This window comes from Podarcis melisellensis, assembly GCF_964234715.1.
Source record: "Podarcis melisellensis genome assembly, chromosome: 13".
NCBI classification, from domain to species: Eukaryota; Metazoa; Chordata; class Lepidosauria; order Squamata; family Lacertidae; genus Podarcis; species Podarcis melisellensis.
This window is the reverse complement of record NC_138545.1, coordinates 13251940-13275642: the sequence shown is the minus strand read 5'-3', so window position 1 is coordinate 13275642 and position 23703 is coordinate 13251940. Positions and strand designations below refer to the sequence as shown.

Sequence of the window (23703 nt, the reverse complement as noted above, 5' to 3'; positions counted from 1 at the left end):
GACGCAGGAATAACAAGAGGTAATATTGAGCACGGCCGACGAATGACAAATGTCTTTCCCTGTTGGTGGAGACAATACCCATGCCTCATTTTAGTTTCTCCAGCATAAAATGTGATGCTTTTCTCCCATCCATTGGCAAGACATGGAGACCAACTCATGCAATTGTTGTGCATTCATGTGAACTTTGAAAGGAATGTAATTAGGGGAAAACTCCGCTCTCCCAAGGTTTCTTCTTTCCAGGTCAGAATTTCCAGAGGCCAGTGCTACAGTCAAACATGTTCCTTTCCTCCCTCTCTTGAGACCAAAGGGTTGTATTTCCAGTATTTTTTCCTTCTTGTTTATTATTGTAAGCCAAAATCTTATGCAGCTAAGAGGATATGAAAGGATATCTTCCCTTTAAATATCAAAATAACTGTAATTAAAGTTCCCACTTGTCTAACCAACTCATGGACTTGCTCAGTACACTATCAAAGCTAATGAGGAAGTCTGTGAAAGGTACTATAATTGAGCCTTTCAAAGCCTGGTGCCCTTGGACTGTATTGGATCACAAACCCATCAAATGCAGTCAGCTTTGAATGCTGTGAATTGCAGTCTAAAATATCTGAAGGATATAAGGTTGGAGAAGCTTGATAAAGGTTGGAGAAGCTTGATAAAAATATATCACCTCCAGCAATCACAGCTAGACCTAAGAATCATAAAGAAGCAAGGATCCATCAGTGTCATCACTATTCCCACCCACCCACAGTTTTCACAGTCTGGATTTCAGATATATGAGCAGACTAAAAGGTCAACTAGGTCAAACTACTTCATAATAGTAATAGTACTAGGGGCATCTTAGTGCATAGGGGGAAATAGTACCAAGGATGGTGGCATTATTGGTCTTGCTGCTGATTCTCCTTCCTCATGCAATATGCAAATCTCCCATTGTTAAATGCCATGTCCATGATCCACACACTCCACTTCATCAGTATCACCAGGAAGGAGACCTCATCATTGGTGGCATCGCCTCTCACAGCATCATCATCTCCATTTCAATACCCTTCATTGAAAAACCCCCACCAACATTGCTTGAAGAGCTAAAGTAAGACCTGGATAATTTCTCTTTTGCATTTTGATTCCTTCTTTGGACAATGAAGCAAATCAGTTTAAGAGGTGGGGTGGCTAAACGGTGGTCCTGAAGTGGTTGTTCGACTTCATCAGTTGCAGCCAACAATGTCCATTGATAATAATAGAAGCATTAACAATTTATATCAGGAATATTTTTAAGTCTGTGCTCCCTTATGATAGAATTTCCCCCTATCTGCCTTTTCTGCAATTGTAGGCAAGGAGGAGGATTACTTGTAGTGATACCTGTTCAAGATAATTTAAATAACTGCAGTAATAAAAAATACAAATGAGCAATGCTTTTTCCCTAAAAAAAAAAGTTTAGTTGTACCCTCATTTTCCTACTTATATTGAAATACTGCCCCTCAGTGAGACCAAACTTAGATTCACAAAATGTTTTGGGGGTATGTGTACCCTTGCGTCTCCCGAGAAAGAAAGCAGTGCTAATGAGGATAGTGTAGAACTGAGTTGTGATAAATTTACAAAGAGTTACATGCCCTTCTGTTTTTTTTTTTTTATGTATAAATTTTTATTAAAGTTTTCCATAAAAAGCAATAAACAAATCCATTTATATATCACATATTTAGCCTTACTTGGACCTCCCCCAACCTTTCTGACAATCTTTCGTATTCCCAATCCTCTCTTCACATTCCTTAATTTTATATTGCCATTAAGTATTATGTTTCTATCTTTGCTTGCCTTTTGACAATACTCCTTCTACTTTCACAAAGCCTCTTTAAAACACGCTAGCGTTGTACTATCCTCACATATACTTTCCAAATACTCTGTAAATTTCCCCCAGTCCTCAATAAAATTCTGGTCCTTTTTGTATCTAATTTTCCCCGTTAATTTGTCTAACTCTGCGTAATCTATTAGTTTTGACCTCCATTCCTCTAAAGTCGGAACCGTTTCTTGTTTCCACCTTTGTGCTAGCAGTGTCCTTGCTGCGACAGTAGCATATTGAAACAGTTTAAGATCTCTCCTACTTATATCCGTTCTTGTTATACCTAGAAGGAAGGTTTCTGGCTTTTTAGCAAAACTGTATTTTAGTATTTTCTTTAGTTCGTTGTATATAGCTTCCCAGAACCCCCTTACTTTTTTACAGTCCCACCACATATGTATGAACGTACCCTCCTTCTCCTTACACCTCCAGCATTTGTTACAGATTTTATACATTTTTGCCAATTTTGCTGGTGTCATGTACCACCTGTAAACCATCTTCATTACATTTTCTTTTAGTGTGGTACATGCCGTAAATTTCAAATTCTCATTCCATATTTTCTGCCAGTCGTCGAAGTCTATATTGTATCCTAAATCTTTGGCCCACTGAATCATTACTACTTTCACTTCCTCATCTATTGTGTGCCATTCCAGCAAGATTTTGTACATTTTGGAAATTGTTTTGGAGTCGCTGTTCACTTCCTCTGTTTGGTATCTCGAATCTTTTTCTTTATACCCCTTTTCTTTCACATCCCTTTTGAACATTTCATTTATTTGATGGTAGTGCAGCCAATCAAAAACATGCTCTTTGACTTGTTCATATGGTTTTAATCTCCACTTTCCTCCTTCTTTCTCTACTAAGTCTCCATAGGTAATCCAATCGCTTCTCATATTAACTTTTTTGACCCCCATAACCTCTAGTGGTGATAACCAATGTGGCACCCCCCCTTCCAATATGTTTTTATATCTGTCCCAAACTTCCCATAGCGATTTCCGGAAGATGTGATTTTCAAAAGTTTTGTATCCCTTCTTCTTTTCTTTCCAAAGGTATGGAACCTTTGGAGTTACATGCCCTTCTGATGGAAAATGAAACTCTTTTTTTAGTGTGGTGCCAAAGAATTACCAGCACATCCTGGCCTTGCAATTTGCAGTGAAGGAGATCAATGAAAACCCTCAGCTCTTACCCAATGTCACTTTAGGTTTCCACATCTATGACAGCTATTTCAATGCCAAATGGACCTCACATGCCACAATGTTGCTCATATCCACACTGGAAACATTTGTCCCCAACTACATCTGTGACATCAAGAAAAGTTTGATAGCCATCATTGGGGGACTGGACTCCCAAACTTCCCTTCATGTGGCAACACTCTTGGATATCTATAAGGTTCCACAGGTGAGATATGTGTCTCTTTGTCAACTTACGGGAATTTAACACATCTAAATATATTCTGATAAATGAAGGTGCACATTTCAAATAATCATGTGGGCCACGCTAGTGGCAGATCCAAGTTAAGAAATCAAGTATTGATAGCACATATATTATTGCTTCAGACATTCCTTTTGGCCTAGCCAGTTCCTGATAAATGATAACAGCTCATTGGCAGGCGAGTATCACTTGGCTTAGCAAAAAGGGCTTAGCATGGGGAACCCAAAGGGCAAGGATTAGAAGTCCCAATTGGAAAATGTCCCAACAGTGCTCTTAATACACAAATCTCATATAAAAAAGTTATTCTTGCCTCTGTCTCTTTCTCCTCCTACCACAACTATGTTTAGCTCATATATGGTCCTGCTCCAGTCATGAATGAAAAAACCCCAGGCCTTTTCTTCTACCAGATGGTGCCCAAGGAAACCCACCAGTATAAGGGAATCCTGTCCTTGCTTCTGCATTTCAGGTGGATATGGATTGGGATCCTTACTTTCTATGATGAGAATGCAGAAAGATTTGTGCAAACTGTGGTTCCCCTTTTTTCCCAGAGTGGCATCTGTTTTGCCTTCATAGAAAGAAGTCACAAATCTACTTATGTCACTGAAATTAACGATATATTTAAACAGGGGGCAAAAATAAATGACAGAATAAATGATAGCAAAGCTAATGTAGTGTTAGTTTATGGAGAATCATATGCTCTGGCATATTTTAGATGGTTGCCTTACCTATCAGAACTGGAGCAAAGTTCAAATAAGCCAAAAGGTAAAGTGTGGATTATGACAGCCCAGGTGGAGCTCACTTCTTTTGTCTATCAACGGACTTGGGATACAGAAATACTCCATGGGGTTCTCTCATTCTCAACTCACTCTAATGATCCACCAGGATTTCATCAATTTGTCAATAGCAAAACCCCTTCCAGCCCAAAAGGAGATGGCTTCATTTTGGACTTCTGGCAACAGGCATTTGGCTGTGTATTTCCAAATCGAGTGGTTGGCAGTGTGAAGGGGGATATTTGCACTGGGCAAGAGAAGCTGGAGAATCTTCCTGGAACTTTCTTTGAAATGAGCATGACCAGCCCCAGCTACAACATCTACAATGCTGTCTATGCTGTGGCCCATGCTTTACATGCCATGTCTACATCCCGAGGCAAACTCAGACCAGTAATGATCAGGGGAGGAGTGAAGTTTCAGAATCAACCACTGTGGCAGGTACTGGGCTGAACACCCTTCCTCAAAGAGGTTCAAAACATGTTCTGTTTGCCTTTTCTGTCTGTCCATTTGGTTAACTGTCATTATCCCTATGCAACCACAGCAGGGGTCACCAATGTGGGTGCAGCAATGGTCTTGAAATCTTCTCCAGATGCCCTCAAAACCACTTCCTCTATTCACTGCCTTTTGGCCATGAGATGCACATAGAGCCAGATGAGAACTTCTTCACATGCTTTTCTAGCTTCACTTTCAGCCCACTGGACTTCACTGCCTATTAATATCAGACAGAGACCTTCACTGTATTCATTTAGGCACCTGCTTAAAACATTTTTGTTTAGGCAAGTCACATGGGTGTTGACGTATTTTAATCTGCTTACATTATACTGCTAATTTATATTATTTTAAATATTTTAAATTTCTTCTTTTAATTGGTTTCAGCTTAAAGTAGAAATAGAAAAGAAAATGAATTCCATCCAAGCATGATATAGCCAGACTTTGCCTTTATCACCATTACTTCTTTAACTTGTTTCTTCAACTATTAATAGTAACCTCTTAGATGAGCATGGGATTGTTTTCCCATTTACCTCTGAAGTTGGTGTATAAAAGGAATAATATATCACATAGCATAGCATATAGTGTCTATAGAGAGCAACGTGGTGTATTTTAGACAACAAAATGAACAGAGCACCCACTTTGCACTAATAAATTATTTATGGCTGTGTGTGCATTTGCTGCAGGAGATCTTAAAAATCTGTAATTTGAAATGAACTTCCTGGCTATATATGAAAATAAATCTGCTTTTCTCCAAGATTGATATTGAAAACCTGCCATAAAAAGTGAACATCATGGTTATCTCTTGCTAAATTGAAGCCTTTTCTATACTTTCTCTTTCTATCCAGCTCCATCATTATCTGAGGGGTATCTCATTTAACAACAGTGCTGGGGATAAGATTTCCTTGGACCAGAATGGGGAGATACTAGCTGGATTTGATATTACCAATTGGATTCTTTCCTCTAACCAATCCTTTCAGAGAGTGAAGGTAGGAGGGGTGGATTCCCTGGCTCCTCCAAAGCAAGCATTGACCATCAATGAGGGAGCCATAAAATGGCACCATTGGTTTAACCAGGTAGGAGGTGAACATCAGCCATTTGTTAATATGAACATTTTAACATAACATGCAAATATAATTTCATTGTACGTTCTTCAGCCTTATAAAATTGGATTAAAGATAGCACAACCTGTGAATGAATGTTATAAGCTAAATGCACAGTCTCTATACTGGTTCCAGTTGCACTCAAAGTGAATATGTTAATTGGCAACTTGAAGAAGTGAATCCTAAATAGATTTTGATGATATTGAATATATTGTTATGAGTTTGGAGGACCAGTCTGGATGAAACCCTAGTTCACATTACAATTCTGGGGTCCTGCACCAGTGAGAGGAGAATAAATAAAGGGAATTTTGCTGAACTAGTTCCTTTGTCAAGGTAATGGCTTTGACTGGCTAGTTAAGACCAATGGATTGCAGGCATAAATATTTCAGTTTTAAAATGGCCCATAGGTCAATTTTCAGCACTTTCTAAACTGTGGCTCCTTTTGCAAAATTGGTATAAAGTTTTGACACATTTGTACACCTCCCAAGGCAGATTATGCTTACCATGTTTCAAAATTTTATAATAGCAGGTGTATAACGTTGAGGCTTAATTTGCGGTAGGGAAACCACCACAACCCTTTAATGTCACTTTGGCAGAAAGAAATGTGCATACAGAGTCAGAGCCCTGATTAAAGAGGATGTTAAAAACATTACTATCCAGAACAGTAATTGGGGAAAAACAATGATTTATTGGAGTTTGCACATTGTGTCAAAGGGAAATGTCAGAAAATGAGACCAATTTGGAATTGAAGCAACCTATCAAGTAAATTGCTGAAATGAATGTTGTTGTTTTGCAAATCCCTTTAAAAAAAAAAATATTTATTTTGGTTTTATGTAATGAAACAGACATTACAATCGAACAAAACAACAGAAAAATACAATAAACAACAGCATAAAAACACAGTATAAAAACATATAACAGAAAAAGTAAAAAAGAACAAAAACCAAAGAAAACTTAGTTTTTTGATTCTTATCTTTATAACCCTCTTTCCTGACTTCCTCACATCTCCCTTTCCTGCGTTCCCCTTTACTCAATCAAATTTAGCAGCTCCTTAACCTCTCTCAAATCTTAATCAATATTATATATTTCAACCTATTATGTCTTCTATTTCCCCTTTCTTTTTAAATACATTCTTAAAATATTCTTAATAACTTAATCCCTTATATCTTTTGTTTAATTTCGACATATTTTTACTCTGGTCTTACCCTCTTTTCTTCAAACATTTTTACATATTTCTTTTTACTATGTCACTGATGCCATATTATCTTTATATCCAACATCATTTTAACATTCATACATTTTGCAATGTTTTTGGAGATATTCTTTAAACTTCTTCCAGTCCTCTTCCACCGACTCTTCTCCCAGGTCTCGGATTCTGCCAGTCATTTCTGCCAATTCCATATAGTCTATCACTTGCATCTGCCATTCTTCCAGAGTGGGCAAATCTTGTGTCTTCCAATACTTTGCGATGAGCATTCTTGCTGCGGTTGTTACATACATAAAGAGTGTTCTATCTTTCTTTGGCACCAATTGGCCGACAATGCCCAGAAGGAAGGCCTCTGGTTTCTTGGGAAAGGTATATTTAAATACCTTTTTTGTTCATTATAGATCATTTCCCAGAAAGCCTTAACCTTTGGGCATGTCCACCAAAGGTGAAAGAATGTTCCCTCAGTTTCTTTACATTTCCAACACTTGTTATCAGGCAGGTGATAAATTTTTGCAAGCTTGACTGGGGTCATGTACCACCTATAGATCATTTTCATAATATTTTCTCTTAAGGCATTACATGCCGTAAACTTCATATCGGTGGTCCACAACTTTTCCCAGTCAGCAAACATAATATTATGACCAATGTCCTGTGCCCATTTAATCATAGCCGATTTGACTGTTTCATCCTGTGTATTCCATTTTAACAGCAAGTTATACATTCTCGAAAGTATCTTAGTTTTAGGTTCTAACAATTCTGTTTCTAATTTTGATTTTTCCACCTGGAAGCCTATTTTTTTATCCAAGTTAAAGGCCTCTCTAATTTGATAATAATGTAACCAATCTCACACTTTATCTTTTAATTTCTCAAAACTCTGCAATTTCAGTGTGTCTCGATCTTGTTCTAGTATCTCCCAATATTTCGGCCATTTGGCCTCCATATTGAGTTTTTTCAAAGCCTTAGCCTCTATAGGTGATAACCACCTTGGGGTCTTGTTTTCCAGTAGGTCTTTATATCTTAACCAGACATTAAACACAGCTTTCCTGACAATATGATTTTTGAATGCTCGATTAGCTTTTACCTTGTCGTACCACAGATATGCGTGCCACCCAAAAGCATTATTGAACCCTTCCAAGTCAAAAATGTCAGTGTTCTCAAGAAGTAGCCAATCTTTCAACCAGCAGAATGCTGCTGATTCATAATACAACTTCATGTCTGGCAGGGCAAACCCCCCTCTTTCTTTAGCATCAGTCAGTATTTTAAATTTTATTATGGGCTTTTTGCCCTGCCAGACAAATTTGGAAATATCTCTTTGCCACTTCCTGAAACAATCCATCTTGTCCACAATCTGTAAAGTTTGAAACAAAAACAGCATTTTTGGCAATACATTCATCTTTATAGCAGCGATCTGGCCTAACAAGGAAAGCTTCAATTTTGACCAAATTGCTAAATCTTTCTTAACTTCTATCCAACATTTCTCATAGTTATCTTTAAACAGGTTCAAATTTTTAGCCGTCATGTTAATCCCTAGGTATTTCACTTTCTTAAGCACTGTTAAATCTGTCTCCCTCTGAAACTTTTCTTTTTCCATTATTGTCATATTTTTCTCTAGGACCTTAGTTTTTTGTTTGTTCAATTTAAAACCTGCCACATGACCAAATTCTTCAATCAGTTCTAACACCCTTTTCGTACTAGATTCTGGCTCCTGTAATGTCAACACCAGGTCATCTGCGAATGCCTTGAGTTTATATTGTTTGACTCCAACCTTAATTCCTTGAATCAACTGGTCCCTTCTAATCATGTTCAAAAGCACCACCAGGACCGAGATAAATAACAATGGAGAGATAGGGCATCCCTGTTGTGTTCCTTTTTCTATTCTGAACTCTTCTGACACCACATTATTAACTATCAATTTTGCTTTTTGTTCTGAATAGATTGCTTCTATACCATTTTCAAACCCCCATCCCACTCCCTTTCCCTTAAGATTTTTCTTCATAAATTTCCAAGAAATATTGTCAAAGGCCTTCTCCGCATCAATAAAAATTAAAACTGCTTTTGTATTAATATTTGTTTGCAATAACTCCAAAATGTCAATAATGTTCCTTGTATTGTCAGAAAGATGTCTACCTGGAAGAAAGCCTGCCTGATCTTTATGTATCACTTCATTTAAAACTCTTTTTAGTCTGTTGGCTAAAATATCTGCAAAAATTTTATAATCCACATTTAAAAGGGATATGGGACGGTAGTTTTTAAGTTGTGTCTTTTCAGATTCAGATTTTGGTATTAATGTGATGAAAGCTTCTTTCCACGACTCCGGCGCCTTCTTTCCCTCCAAAATCTCGTTACACACCTCCTTTAATGGTTGAATTAAATAGTCTTTCAAAGTCTTGTAATACTTGGAGGTTAATCCATCCGGTCCTGGAGATTTTGTTTTGCAAATCCCTTTTAAAGAAGAGCTTAATTGCCCCTTTTAGCTTTTCTTTGAGTCCACTTATTTTATACATCTCTGTCTTTCATTTGTGTATTAGACACAGCCTAACTCTGTATGTACTGAGAGCTGCCGCCCTGGTTTTTGCAAGAAAGTGAAGGAGGGGGAAGCATTTTGCTGCTACGATTGCATCCCATGTCCAGAAGGAAAGATTTCAGACCAGGAGGGTAAGAAATTTATTGTCTATATTTATACCTTGTTGCCTCTAATCAAGAGCATGCATATAAAATTATGCAATCACCAAGGTTCCTTTTTACAGCTTATGAAATATTTAGAAATCTAGCAGAAGAGGGACCTAATGAAAGTGTGTGTGTGTGTGTGTGTGTGTGATAAATTGCGGTGTTGAATGCTATTATTAAGGAAGAATCCTATAGCAAATTCCAGCAACTTGAACAGGATTAGTAGAAAGTAGATTTTCAGATGAGCCAGAATGAGCATTCTGCTGGAAATATCAAATAGGGTTGAGACCAGGGTGGGGAATGTACTTAGCATACAACACATGAAGGCTATTCAGCATGGTCACATGATTTGGAAACCCAACCTAAATTAAGCTAATGAAAAGGGTGGTGTAACCCCAACACTATTTTAAAAGTTTGTTTTCTATCTGACAAGCTTTGGGTACCTCAGGCAGTGGCAGCCCTGATCCTGAATGCATTTTGCACCTGGTACACTTCATGCTGTTTTAAGGATTGCATTTCACCATTATCTTGGCATAGTATTTGTGCTTATTTGTGAAATCCTCTTCTACAGCAGTCCTTGAAATCTGTTTTGAGACTTTGACTAGAGATGGCAGAATCCCTTTTACTTTCACATATTTTTGCCCATTATTTGGTTGATTTCTTATATACTTAATCCTGCATTTTCTCTTGAAATGTGCTTAGACATTTATTTTTCCCTTACAAACAATATTTCAATGTCTACTTACATTCTGGTAACATATTTAAACATTTATTTTGATGCCCTGAAACTTCAGAGAATTGTGCACTAATGCTTGGAGAAGTGTGAAATACTTAAATCCAGAAAACAGTTGAAAGGTGTTGAAAGGTCATCAAATGTTGAAATTTGCAAAAACAGAATTACACAATCACTCCTTAATGAAGGAGTAAGTAAGTGGGAGCAACAAAAACAGTGAGAGGAAAATTTGAGTTGGCTTCTGTATGTAGATCAGGAAGTGTATCTGTGCCCCACCCTTGAATTTTAACACCATCATTATTCTACATGGTTTCTGTTACGAAAAAGGAGCAATGCAGCAGCGAGCTGCAGTTGCAGCTGGCTGGAAAGCCAAACAGGATGTTGATGTTTGTGACTGTACCGTGGGAATAAAGGGGCAGTCCATTCACTGTACTGAGCACCGGATGTTAGCTCAGAGTGACATCTGACCTGTACTGGAAGTACAGGGGTGGAGTCTAACTCTCTCTGCTGTTGGTGTTAAGAGAGTGCAGACATGTTTCGCTGTACTGCTGCAAAAGACAGAAATAAAGGCATGTAAATACATTTCTGTCTGTCTCTTTCCCCTCCCTGGGGATGGCAGGGAGGAGAGGGAAGGAGTGGTGTGTTCTTCTCACATTTGAGGAGGATCGCTGATAGAGGCCTCGCCTGTATCTTGCCGGGAGCCGAAGACGGGGAGGTCAACAAGGAGATCAAGCCTGGAGAGTGGCACATTCCTCTGACAAGGCTTGATTTCGACAGTTTCATCATTTTCAATATTAATTGTTTTGAACTCCTTATATGCTTTTGTATTCACAAGATCAAACTTTAATTTTTAAAAACCGGTTCAAAATATTGAAAGAAAGAAACAATAGAGGAAGTGGAGTGGCACGTTGGTCATTTTTTTGGATTGAAGAACCAAGTTTTTCTTTCTCAGACATGAATGACTGCTATGAATGTGAAGATGAAAAGTATCCAAACAAACATAAGACTATCTGTATTCCCAAACATGCAACCTTCTTGTCCTTTGAAGAACCTCTGGGCATCAGCTTAGCCTGTTCTGCTCTTTCCGTTGCTTTCATTACAGCACTGGTACTGGAAATATTTGTGAAGCACAGGGACACTCCTGTTGTGAAAGCCAACAACCGGGACCTCACCTACGCTCTGCTCATCTCCCTCTTGCTTTGCTTCCTTTCTGCATTACTGTTCATTGGATATCCTGACAAGGTGACATGTCTCCTCCGACAAACTGCTTTTGGCATCATCTTCTCAGTGGCTGTTTCTTGTGTGTTGGCAAAAACCATCACTGTAGTTCTTGCTTTCATGGCCACAAAACCAGGATCCCGGATGAGGAAGTGGGTGGGGAAGAGACTGGCAAACTCTATTGCCCTTTCCTGCTCCCTTATCCAAGCACTCATCTGCACTGTATGGCTGGTGATCTCTCCTCCATTCCCTAATGCTGACATGAAGTCAGTGGCTGAAGAAATTGTACTGGAGTGCAATGAGGGGATGGTGACTTTCTTCTACTGTGTCTTGGGCTACATGGGCTTCCTAGCTATTGTCAGTTTCACTGTGGCTTTCCTTGCCCGGAAATTACCTGATAGTTTCAACGAAGCCAAGTTCATCACTTTCAGCATGCTGGTCTTTTGCAGTGTTTGGTTGTCCTTTGTTCCTTCCTACATGAGCACAAAGGGGAAATACATGGTGGCTGTGGAGATCTTCTCCATCTTAGGCTCCAGTGCTGGCTTGTTGGGTTGCATCTTTTCCCCAAAATGTTACATTATTTTGCTGAGGCCTGAGCTGAACACTAGGGAACACCTAATAAGAAGAAAATGATGAAGAAATCAAGGGTCTGTGTCGCTGAATATAATATTTAGTTCAGGGATTTGTATGCATCTCTGAAAAGAAGCACCCAGAATCCTCTTCAGGCTAACACTGCACAGGATTAAGCCCTCCTCTGCTGCCAGTGAAAGTGGGAAGGAGATGGTGTGTCCCCTTTCCCTGTCCACTCCCAACTTTAATCAGATTTTTTAAAACACCAATTAAATATTAGCCCTGCCCCCAAATTGTTCTGTGGATGGATACAGTGCAGGGCCGTTGTTCCCTTCGCCAGCCCAACCCAGGGCCACAGATTTCACACCCAGATCAGGTTCCCTGTGCAGATGCCTATTATCTGCAAATCTCCACTACTTGTCCTCTTTCAATATACTGAGTCCACCATCTTCAGCAATTCCAGATCTACTGTACCGGCTCACTGTGAACTCTGCGTTTGTTGTTCTTCGGCCTTGGCACTGTACTATTCTGCCCTGATAGTCTTCCCCACAACTATTCTACACTAGAGATGAACAATTTTACCATGTCTAATCCCATCTTACTTTTCTGCATGTGGCTGTGTTTATGTATATCCAGCCCCATTCTAGTGGAGATTTTTTTGGATAAGTTTGTGGAAAACTTTTTAAAACTGCACATAAAAACAGTCACAAAAGATAACACACTGAGCACTATAAGATTTATGAAGGACATACACTATCTTCCCCCCACACACTTCCTTTCTTCAAAACTGTAAATGTGACAGATAATCTGGGTAAAAATGTTTTGCCATCAGTCTCAAACCAAGGAAGACTCAAGACAGCACTTTAAGTCGGGGAAAGGGGCAGTGGGCTGGATTCTTGGTGCTAATGGGCAGGAGGAAGGGCCCACGTCTAGTAATCCGGGTTTCCGTGGAGTGGTTGAAACCACAGGAGCTTCCGTAACTAAGGGTTATGTTTCACCACTTTCTTTTCCCCTTTGAATGAACTCTTATCTCTTGAGATTATGGAGTATGAATGAATTAGAATATTAGAATTAAAATAACCCATGAAAGCATTACATTGCAATGATAACAACATAGTGGCTGAAACCTCATTTCCCACCACCCTACTGTAATAAAAGGTTGCTTTTCAAATTCTTTTGTTGTGAATTTCTGAGTTTAGAACTGTTTAGGCACATTTTAAGGGCACCATGTGTTTGACTCACAAAACAGAGCCACCTCTCATACGTGCATGTTTATAGAGGTTCATAGGTAGATTACATGTACAAGCATCTCCCAACACTTCCTGGGCATCAGGATAAAAGCATAGCCAGAATTCTTCTTGTTATTAAGTGAGTATCCTCTCTCTCCCTCCCTTCCATTTTGGTACATCTGTACTACATTATTTGGTTGAGACCTGAACTGAACGATAGAGATCGATTAATTAGAAGGAAGTGTTAAAGAATGCTAGAAATTTGCGTCCATCCACGACATTGTCACATTGTCTAAATGAGGAATCTGAAGAGGGGGGTCATTTTATGATATCAAACTCATTGATCAAATTTGCTCATCAAGCTGAAACAGAAAGACAAGGAACTGAACACGAGGTTATCAATGAAAACCAAAGAAAGACCTGGAGAGCCAATTAGAAATACATACTCAAAGTGAGTTGGAGATAGTGAAAGAGTAGTGAAAGAGTAGTCCAGCGCATCTATCACTGTTGATGCAGAAGGTCAGGAGACTCCAAGGAACTCCATATTGAAACTTTCATGTATGGCAGTAGGTTCCCTGTTGGAGAGCGTTGGGGTCATGATACATCTAATGAAATAAAATTACTATACAGGGATCTGCTACCTTCAAATATTACTCTTTCTAATGATATAAAATCATTTATTATACTTGAACAGCTCATATTCTGCCATTTTTGTTCTTGCTGTTGTGTATTTTATATATGGTTGCGAATTTGGGCTGGAACGGGGGGAAGTAGGCTGCATGTCAGATCCTACTATTCCCTGGATCCAGAAAGTGTTAAAATATAAGCCAGGCTACCTTGAGGTGATTGCTTGGGTGATGGGCCATTGGGAGAATAAAGGAAAGGCGGCTCTATGTGGGTGAGGAAATGGTTGGAGGACAAAGCCTGGGTTTAGAGTTGAGAGTTTGCAGTGATGTGACCTTTATTTTATTTTATTTTCTTTTAAAACAGAAACGTTGGGTGTCTGTTTGAATCCGAAGGCTACAGCTATGAGAAAAACTAGACCATTTGAGGGTATTCATGCTGTGAATACCTCCATCGTAGGCTCAGGTCGTATAATATTGTAACATTTATAACATTTATTAATATTAGAACTTTACAGGTCAGAATTTCAAGAGGCCAGTGCTGTCATCAAACATATTCATTTCCTCCCTCTCTTGAGACCAAAGGGTTGTATTTTCAGTATTTTTTCCATCTTGTTTACTACTGTAAGTCAAAACCATATGCAGCTAAGAGGAAATGAAAACTTATGTTCAGAAAAACACACAAGTGACTATCTTCCTTTTAATTATACAAAGAACTATAATTAATGTTCCCTTGTGTCAAAGCACTTCATGGAATTGCAAAGTACACTACCCAAGCTAATGAGAAAGTCTGTGAAAGGTATTATAACTGAGACTTTCAAAGTCTAGTGCCATTGGACTGTTCTGGATCCCAACCCCATCACCTGCAGCCAGCTTTGAATGTTTTGAATGGTGGTGCAAAACATCTGATGGATACAAGGTTGGAGAAGCCTTACAAAAATATATTACCTCCAGCAATCACCGCTAGACTTAGGAATCAGAAACCAGCAAGGATCCCTCAGTGTCATCACTATTGTTTTCACTAGTTTTCACAGTATGGATTTCAGACATATGGACAGACTAATAGGCCAATCAGGTCAGACTACTTCAGTCTCAAATGCTGTAAAAAAGCAAGGGGGATTTTAATTTGTAGGGAAAAATTGTGCCAAAGATGGTGGCATTATTGGTCTTGTTGCTTATTCTACTTCCTCGTGCAATATGCAAACCTCCCATTGTTAAATGCCACATCCATGATCCATACACTCCACTTCATGAGTATCATAAGGAAGGAGACCTCATCATTGGTGGCATAGCCTCTAGCAGCATCATCGTCTCCAGTTCAATAGCCTTCACCGAAAAGGCCCCACCAACATTGCTTGAAGAGCTATAGTAAGACCTCGATAATTTCACTTCTATGTTTTGATTCCTTCTTTGGACACTGCGGAGATTAATTTTAGAGGAGGGGTGGATAAACTGTGGCCATGCAGTGGTTGTTCGACTCCATGAGATCCAGCCAAGAATGTCCATCAATTATAATGGATATTGTTGGGCAACAACATCTGGAGGCCACAGTTCTCCACCCTTGTCCTAGAGGCAGAACTACTATTTGGATCAAAGGAGATACGATGTGGGAGAAATGTGGTCAGGAGGATCTCCACTAGTTTGAAGAGATTTTTGCCAGTTCCCCTACTGAATTAAACATTCAGGTATAATATGAAGACATGTAATATTGTTCTGTAAATAACTGCATCATTTTTGCTTCAGGGCCCCAAGAGAATGAGAAAAGGACAGAGATTATGAAACCAGCATTAAAGATGTGTATTAGGGACATTTTAAAGTCTGCACTCCGCTCCCATAGAATTTCCTCCTACATCCCTTTTCTACCATTTTAGGCAAAGTGGAGGATCACTTGTAGTAATACCTGTTCAAGAGATTCCTCCTCTGCAAAAAAAACAAAACACCCTTAAATAATTGCAGTAATAAATAATACTAATGAGGATGATGTAGAACTGAGCTGTGGTAAATTTACAAAGTGTTACATGCCCTTCTGATAGAAAATGAAAATCTCTTTTTAGTGTTGTACCTAAGAACTACCAGCATATACTTGCCTTCCAATTTGCAGTGAAGGAGATAAATGAAAACCCTCAGCTCTTACCCAATGTCACTGTAGGCTTCCGCATCTATGACAGCTATTTCAATGCCAAATGGACCTCTCATGCCACAATGTTACTCATATCCACACAGGAAACATTTATCCCCAACTACATCTGTGACATCAAGAAAAACTTGATAGCCATCATTGGGGGATTGGACTCCCAAACTTCCCTTCATGTGGCAACAATCTTGGATATCTATAAGGTTCCACAGGTGAGATATGCATCTCTTTGTCAAGTTATGGGAACTTAAGATATCCAGATAGATTTGGATAAATCAATGTGCACATTTCAAATAATCAGGCATGCCATGCTAATGACAGAGCCAAGTTAAGAGATAAAGTCTTGATAACACATAAGTTATTGCTTCAGATGTCCCTTTTGGCCTAGCCAGTTCCTGATATATATCTGCCAATTTATGGGAATTTAATGCATCTGGATTTGGATAAATAAAGGTGCACATTTCAAATAATCAGGCATGCCATGCTAATGGCAGATCCAAGCTAAGAGATAAAGTCTTGATAGCACATATTGTTTTGCTTCAGACATCTCTTTTGGCCTAGCCAGTTCCTGACATTTGATATCAGCTGATTGGCAGGTGAGAATCGCTTGGCTCAGCAAAAATAGCATGCATGGGCCAAATGGCGAGGATTGGAAAGCCCAAATGGAAATTGCCCCAGGGATGTGCTTGTAATACACAAATCTAATACCTAAAAGTTATTGTTGCTTCTGTTTCTTTCTCCTACTCTCACAACTATGATTAGCTCATATATGGCCCTGCTCCAGTGATGAATGATAAAACCCCAGGCCTTTTCTTCTACCAGATGGCGCCCAAGGAAACCCGCCAGTATATGGGGATCTTGTCTTTGCTTCTGCATTTCAGGTGGATATGGATTGGGATCCTGACTTTCTATGATGAGAATGCAGAAAGATTTGTGCAAACTGTGGTTCCCCTTTTTTCCCAGAGTGGCATTTGTTTTGCCTTCATAGAAAGAAGTCACAAATTTACTTATGTCACTGAAATTAACGATATGTTTAAACTGGGGGCAAAAATAAATGACAAAGTAAACGATAGCAAAGCCAATGTAGTGTTGGTGTATGGAGAATCATATACTCTGGCATTTTTTAGATGGTTGCCTTACCTATCAGAACTGGAACAAAGTTCAAATACGCCAAAAGGTAAAGTGTGGATTATGACAGCCCAGGTGGAGCTCACTTCTTTTGTCTTTCAACGGACATGGGATACCGAAATACTCCATGGGGTTCTCTCATTCTCAACACACTCAAATGATCCACCAGGATTTCGTCAATTTGTCAAGAGTAAAAACCCATCCAGCCCGAAAGGAGACGGCTTTATTTTGGACTTCTGGCAACAGGCATTTGCCTGTGTATTTCCGAATCAAGTTCTTGGCAGTGTGAAGGGGGATATTTGCACAGGGCAAGAGAAGCTGGAGAATCTTCCTGGGCCTTTCTTTGAGATGAGCATGACCAGCCACAGCTACAACATCTACAATGCTGTCTATGCTGTGACCCATGCTTTACATGCCATGTCTACATCCCGAGTCAAACACAGACCTATAATGATCAGGGGAGGAATGAAGCTTCCGAATCAGCTGCTGTGGCAGGTAATGGGCTGAACACCCTTCCTCAGAGAGGTTCAAACGATGTTCTGTTTCTTTTTCTATCTATCCCTTTGGTAAATGTCACTTTTCCTATGCACCCACAGAAGGGGTCACCAATGTGGGTGCAGCAATGCTCTTGAAATCTACTCCAGCTGTCCCCAAACCACTTCCTCTATTCACTGCCCTTTGGCCATGAGATATTTCTTTATCTCTCTTGAAATGCACATAGAACCAATGGGAACATCTTCACATGCTTTTCTAGCTTCACTTTCAGCCTACTGGACTTCCTTGCCTAGTGACATCAGAAAGACTTCGTCACTTAATTCATTTAGGCACCTGCTTAAGACATTTTTCTTTAGGCAAACCTGCCCAGTCAAATGGGTGTTGACATTATTTAATCTCTTTTAATTTCCTGCTAATTTTAATTATTTTAAAAGTTTTAAATTTCTTCTTTTAAACTGTTTGAACTTAAGGCAGAAATACTGAAAGAGAACAAAAGAAAGTGAATTCTATCTAAGCATGATATAGCCAAGTTCTAGACTTTATCATCTTTCTTTCTTTAACCTGTTGCTTCAACTATTTATACCAACCACTTAGATGAGCATGGGGCTGATTCCTCATTTATCTCTGAAGTTGGAGTATTAAAGGAATAATATATTACATAGCATAGCATAGAGAATCAACAGAGCAAGATTATTAATTTTAGATAACAAAATGAACAGAGCACCCACTTTCTGTTAATAAAGTTTTAATGGCTGTGTGTGCCTTTGCTGCTGGAGATCTTAAAATTCCGTAATTTTTAATTACAAATGTAATTTTAAAATGTAACTTCAAAATGTGAGAAAGGCTTGGCTTTAATCAACACTCACTCACACACACACACACACACACACAGTTTTCCTCCAAGGTAGATATTTGGAAATCTGCCATGAATATGAACACCATGATTGTCCCTTGCTGAACTGAAGCCTTTTCTATACTTTATCTTGCTTTTTCTATCTAGCTCCATCATTTTCTGAGGGGTATTTCATTTAACAACAGCGCTGGGGATAAGATTTCCTTGGACCAGAATGGGGAGATACTAGCTGGATTTGATATTACCAACTGGATTCTTTCCTCCAACCAATCCTTTCAGAGAGTGAAGGTAGGAGGGGTGGATTCCCTGGCTCCTCCACAGCAAGCGTTGACCATCAATGAGGGAGCCATAAAATGGCACAATTGGTTTAACCAGGTAGGATGTTACCATCAGCCATTTGTGAATGAAAACACTTTAACATAACATACAAAGATAATTTCATTGTACATTGTTTAACCTTTAAAAAATTGAATTAAAGATAGCACAAGCTATGAATTAGTGTTATAAGCTAAATGCACAGCCTCTATACTGGTTCCTGTTACACTGAAAATGAATATATGAATTGACAACTTGAAGATGTGAATTCTAAATAGATTATGACGATATCGAATATATTGTTATGAATTTGGGTGTTCGGTCTGGATTCAACCCTGGTCCCCCCTTGCAATCCCTGGATCCTACATCAGTGAGGGGAGAGTGCATAAAGGGAAGCTTGCTGAACTAGATCCTTTGTCAAGGTAATGGCTTTAACTGGCTAGTTAAGTACTACAATTTAGCATAACCAAAAATGATGTTGTGTTCAATGGAAAAAATGGTTGGGCCTTTCTCCCACCTCCCTCTCCTAGTTGCTGCAGAGGTGGAAGTGTGTTCGAGGTGGAAAAAAACCAGAAGCTAAAGAAACAGAGACATGCTTGCTCTGTGCCAGACTTCAAAGTTCTGTAGGAAACCAAAGTGGAATGCAAGATTTTTGGGGTGTCAATACTGTGACCCCTCTTGCCAGTGCTCAGGTTTTATATGTGTTTAAAGAAAGCTATATATACTAAAGTCTCTGTGGTCTCCACTGACCTTCATTAAAAGGAAATCAAACCCCTGGGTAAACCACCCCAGATTTTCTCACTGCTTGGAGTCTGGTGTGGCATATAAGAATATAAATTCAAACTGCACCCAAAGGGCTAACCAAGATAGTATCTGAAATATGTGGGCCGCCACACATCTGTGCCTATATTCTAATTTTATGACAATTCTTTGATAAGGAAGAAAAATGAAGTGACACCAACTTTTACTTAAGTCCCATAACAAAAGTCTAATCCCTATAACCTCTGGTTGTTATATTCCTAGACAAACATATTAAGGACTTTGGTGTTTAAAATATTCTGTGTAATGTCATCAACAAGTAATCCGCCTTCTATTTGGATATTAAGCCCACAATTGAATAGCTCAGTGGAGAGTTAGCTGCCATCACCTATGGGATATAGAGCAGTGGCTTTCTATTCTATTCTATTCTATTGCTAAGAGGCCCAAGGCAAGGATGTAGGATCCTTGTTTCAAGGTTTTAGAATAACAGGTGTATAACTCTGAGGCTTAATCTGCATTAAGCGACACCACCACAAGCCCTTAATGTCACTGTAGCAGAAAGAGGTGTGAATACCTAATCAGAGCCTTGATTATAGAGGATATTAAAAACATTACTATCCACAAAGGTAACTGCAAAAAAAAAACAATTTATTGGAGTTTGCACATTGCGTCAATGGGAATTGTCAGAAAATGAGTCCAAATGGAATTGAAACAACCTATTAAGTGAATTGGGACGCGGGTGGCGCTGTGGGTTAAAGCCTTAGCGCCTAGGGCTTGCCGATCGAAAGGTCGGTGGTTCGAATCCCTGCGGCGGTGTGCGCTCCCGTTGCTCGGTCCCAGCGCCTGCCAACCTAGCAGTTCGAAAGCACCCCCAGGTGCAAGTAGATAAATAGGGACCGCTTACTGGCGGGAAGGTAAACGGCGTTTCCGTGTGCTGCGCTGGCTCACCAGATGCAGCTTTGTCACGCTGGCCACATGACCTGGAAGTGTCTCCGGACAGCGCTGGCCCCTGGCCTCTTAAGTGAGATGAGCGCACAACCCCAGAGTCTGTCAAGACTGGCCCGTACAGGCAGGGGTACCTTTACCTATTAAGTGAATTGATGAAATGAATATTGTTATTCTTCTGCAAATCCGTTTTAAGGAAGAGCTTAACTTCCCCTTTTAGCTTTTCTTTGAGTCCACTTATTTTATACATCTCTCTCTTTAATTTGTGTTTTAGACACAGCCTAACTCTTTATGTACTGAGAGTTGCCGCCCTGGTTTTTGCAGAAAAGTGAAGGAGGGGGAAGCATTTTGCTGCTACGATTGCATCCAATGTCCAGAAGGGAAGATTTCAGACATGGAGGGTAAGAAATTTACTGTATATATTTAAAGTTTGTTGCCTCTAATCGAGAACATGCATATGAAATCATGCATTCACCAAGGTTCCTTTTTACACCTTATGAAAATATTGAGAAATCTAGCTGAAGAAGGAACTAATGAAAGTGTATGTGTTTGTGTGATAATTTGTGATTGTGAATGTGCACTGCTGTTAATAAGAAAGAATCCTATACCAAGATCCACAAGGTTGAAGGCGATTAGTGTAAAGTGGATTTTCAAATGAGCTAGGAGGTTTCCGTAACAGCTGGAAATATGCCACCATATCTCCTTAATCCATGCTGAGTTTAGTGTGTGAGCCAGGAGGGTGGGGGGCATTACTAAGGAGACAATGCATGAAAATATTCAGCTTTGAAACATGATATGGAAACCCAGCCTAAATTAAGCCAATCAAAAGGGTGCTGTAACTACATCAATAATTTAAAAGCTTGTTTTCTCTCTGACAGACTTCAGATAAGCATGAAATATCAAAATCCAGAAAGCTGTTGAAAGGTTCTGATTAGGCCATCTAATGGCAAAACTGCAAAGACTAAATTACACAAATACTCCTTAATTAGGGAGTAAGTAAATGTGAGCAACTATAACAGTATCAGGAAAATTTGAGTTGGCTTCAGGCCGGAAATCAGGAAGGGTCTTGGTGGCCCTCCCTCTTGCATTTTGTCTCAATCAGTACTCAACATCCAATAGGTGAGAAGGCCACGGTTCCATCAGTTTAGTCTTTATTGTTTGAAACTCCTTTTACACTTTATAAATCATTTTAATAATATATTAAAAAGTAGTGGCATGTTGCTCATATTTCTTTTCTCAGACATGAATGACTGCTATGAATGTGAAGATGAAAAGTATCCAAACAAAGATAAGAATATATGTATTCCCAAGAGTGCAACTTTCTTGTCCTTTGAAGAACCTCTGGGCCTCAGCTTAGCCTGTTCTGCTCTTTCCTTTGCTTTCATTACAGCACTGGTATTGAAAATATTTGCGAAGCACAGGGACACTCCCATTGTGAAAGCCAACAACCGGGACCTCACCTACACTCTGCTCATCTCCCTCCTGCTTTGCTTCCTTTCTGCATTACTGTTCATCAGATATCCTGACAAGGTGACATATCTCCTCCGACAAACTGCTTTTGGCATCATCTTCTCAGTGGCTGTTTCTTGTGTGCTGGCAAAAACCATCACTGTGGTTCTGGCTTTCATGGCCACAAAACCAGGATCCCGGATGAGGAAGTGGGTGGGGAAAGGACTGGCAAACTCTATTGTCCTTTCCTGCTCCCTTATCCAAGCACTCATCTGCACTGGATGGCTGGTGATCTCTCCTCCATTCCCTAGTGTTGACATGAAGTCAGTGGCTGAAGAAATTGTACTGGAGTGCAATGAGGGGACGGTGACCTTCTTTTACTGTGTCTTGGGCTACATGGGCTTCCTAGCTTTGGTCAGTTTCACTGTGGCTTTCCTTGCCCGGAAATTACCTGACAGTTTCAACGAAGCCAAGTTCATCACTTTCAGCATGTTGGTCTTTTGCAGTGTTTGGTTATCCTTTGTTCCTTCCTACATGAGCACAAAGGGGAAATACATGGTGGCTGTGGAGATCTTCTCTATCTTAGCCTCCAGTGCTGGTTTGTTGGGTTGCATCTTTTCCCCAAAATGTTACATTATTTTGCTGAGGCCTGAGCTGAACAGTAGGGAACACCTAATAAGAAGAAAATGCTGAAGAAATGAAATGTCTGTGTCATTGGTTATAATATCTAGTAAAGCCATTTCTATGTATCCCTGAAAAGAAGCACCCAGAATCCTCTTCAGGCTACCACATCACACGATTTAACCCTCCTCTGCTGTCAGTCAAAAAGTGGGAAGGAGATGGTGTGTCTCCTTTCCCTGTCCACTCACAACTTTAATCAGAATTTTTAAAATACCAATTAAATATTAGGCCGCCCCCAAATTGCTCTGAGGGGGAATACAGGGCAGGGCAGTTGTTCCCTCAGCCTGCCCAACCCATGACTCTAGATTTCATCCCCAGATCAGGTAGGATGTGCAGATGCCCACCTCACATTTCTATTTCCTGCAAATCTCCACTACTTGCCCTCTTTCAACACACTGATGCCCCCATATTCAGCAATTACAGACCTCATTTAACTTTTCCTCTGCTGACTATGAACTCTGCATTTGTTATCATTAGGTCATGGCCATGTATTATTCTGCCTTTAGGCTCTTTCCTACAAATATTCGGCAGTAGGGATGAACAATTTCACACTGTCTAATCCCATCTGATTTGTCTGCATGTGCCTATGTTAATGTACATCCTGCCCCATTGTAGTGGAACACACAATATGGTCACCATCTTTACACATAATTGCAACCAGCACTGACTTCAGCTGGCAGGCACTCATGAAGGCATCGTGGGTTGGTTGCTGATATGCATGGTTGCTGAAATTGACAGGATACCAACATAAGTGACATAAGAGGTCAGGCTTTTTTTCTACTCACAGGAACTCAGTTCTGGCACCTCTCAGGTGGGCGCCATTGCCATTATAGGAGAACAAGGGAGGCGTTCATGGAGAGTTTTGGCAATTCTTTTTCTAGAAAAATAGCACTGAGAAGGGGCATTCAGATGGATCCTTGGTGGCAATGGGCAGGAAGAAGGGCCCCCTCCTAGTGATCCTCTGGGGTTCCCCAGGAGTGGTTCACACCATAGGGGCTTCCGTAACGAAGGGTTATGTTTCACCACTTTCTTTTCCACATTGAAGGAACTTTTATCTCTTCAGATTAAGAAACAAAGGAAAA

The 23703-nt window shown here is 39.7% G+C and overlaps 2 protein-coding genes across 2 annotated transcripts; both read left to right on the top strand.

Moving 5' to 3' along the window:
- Positions 1-863: 863 nt before the first annotated feature.
- Positions 864-12073, top strand: LOC309356043 (vomeronasal type-2 receptor 26-like; the record flags this gene model as incomplete). The annotated part of the gene is made up of 6 exons (XM_081887225.1): positions 864-1081; positions 2929-3220; positions 3661-4461; positions 5361-5588; positions 9351-9477; positions 11175-12073. 6 exons carry the CDS (start codon positions 864-866, stop codon positions 12071-12073), a joined length of 2565 nt encoding a protein of 854 aa, XP_081743351.1.
- Positions 12074-15012: 2939 nt separating this feature from the next.
- LOC309356042 (vomeronasal type-2 receptor 26-like) lies at positions 15013-22633 on the top strand (the record flags this gene model as incomplete). The annotated part of the gene is made up of 6 exons (XM_081887224.1): positions 15013-15230; positions 15917-16208; positions 16819-17619; positions 18620-18847; positions 20766-20892; positions 21732-22633. The coding sequence occupies 6 exons, from the start codon at positions 15013-15015 to the stop codon at positions 22631-22633; spliced, it is 2568 nt and encodes an 855-aa protein (XP_081743350.1).
- Between the last annotated feature and the right edge of the window lie 1070 nt (positions 22634-23703).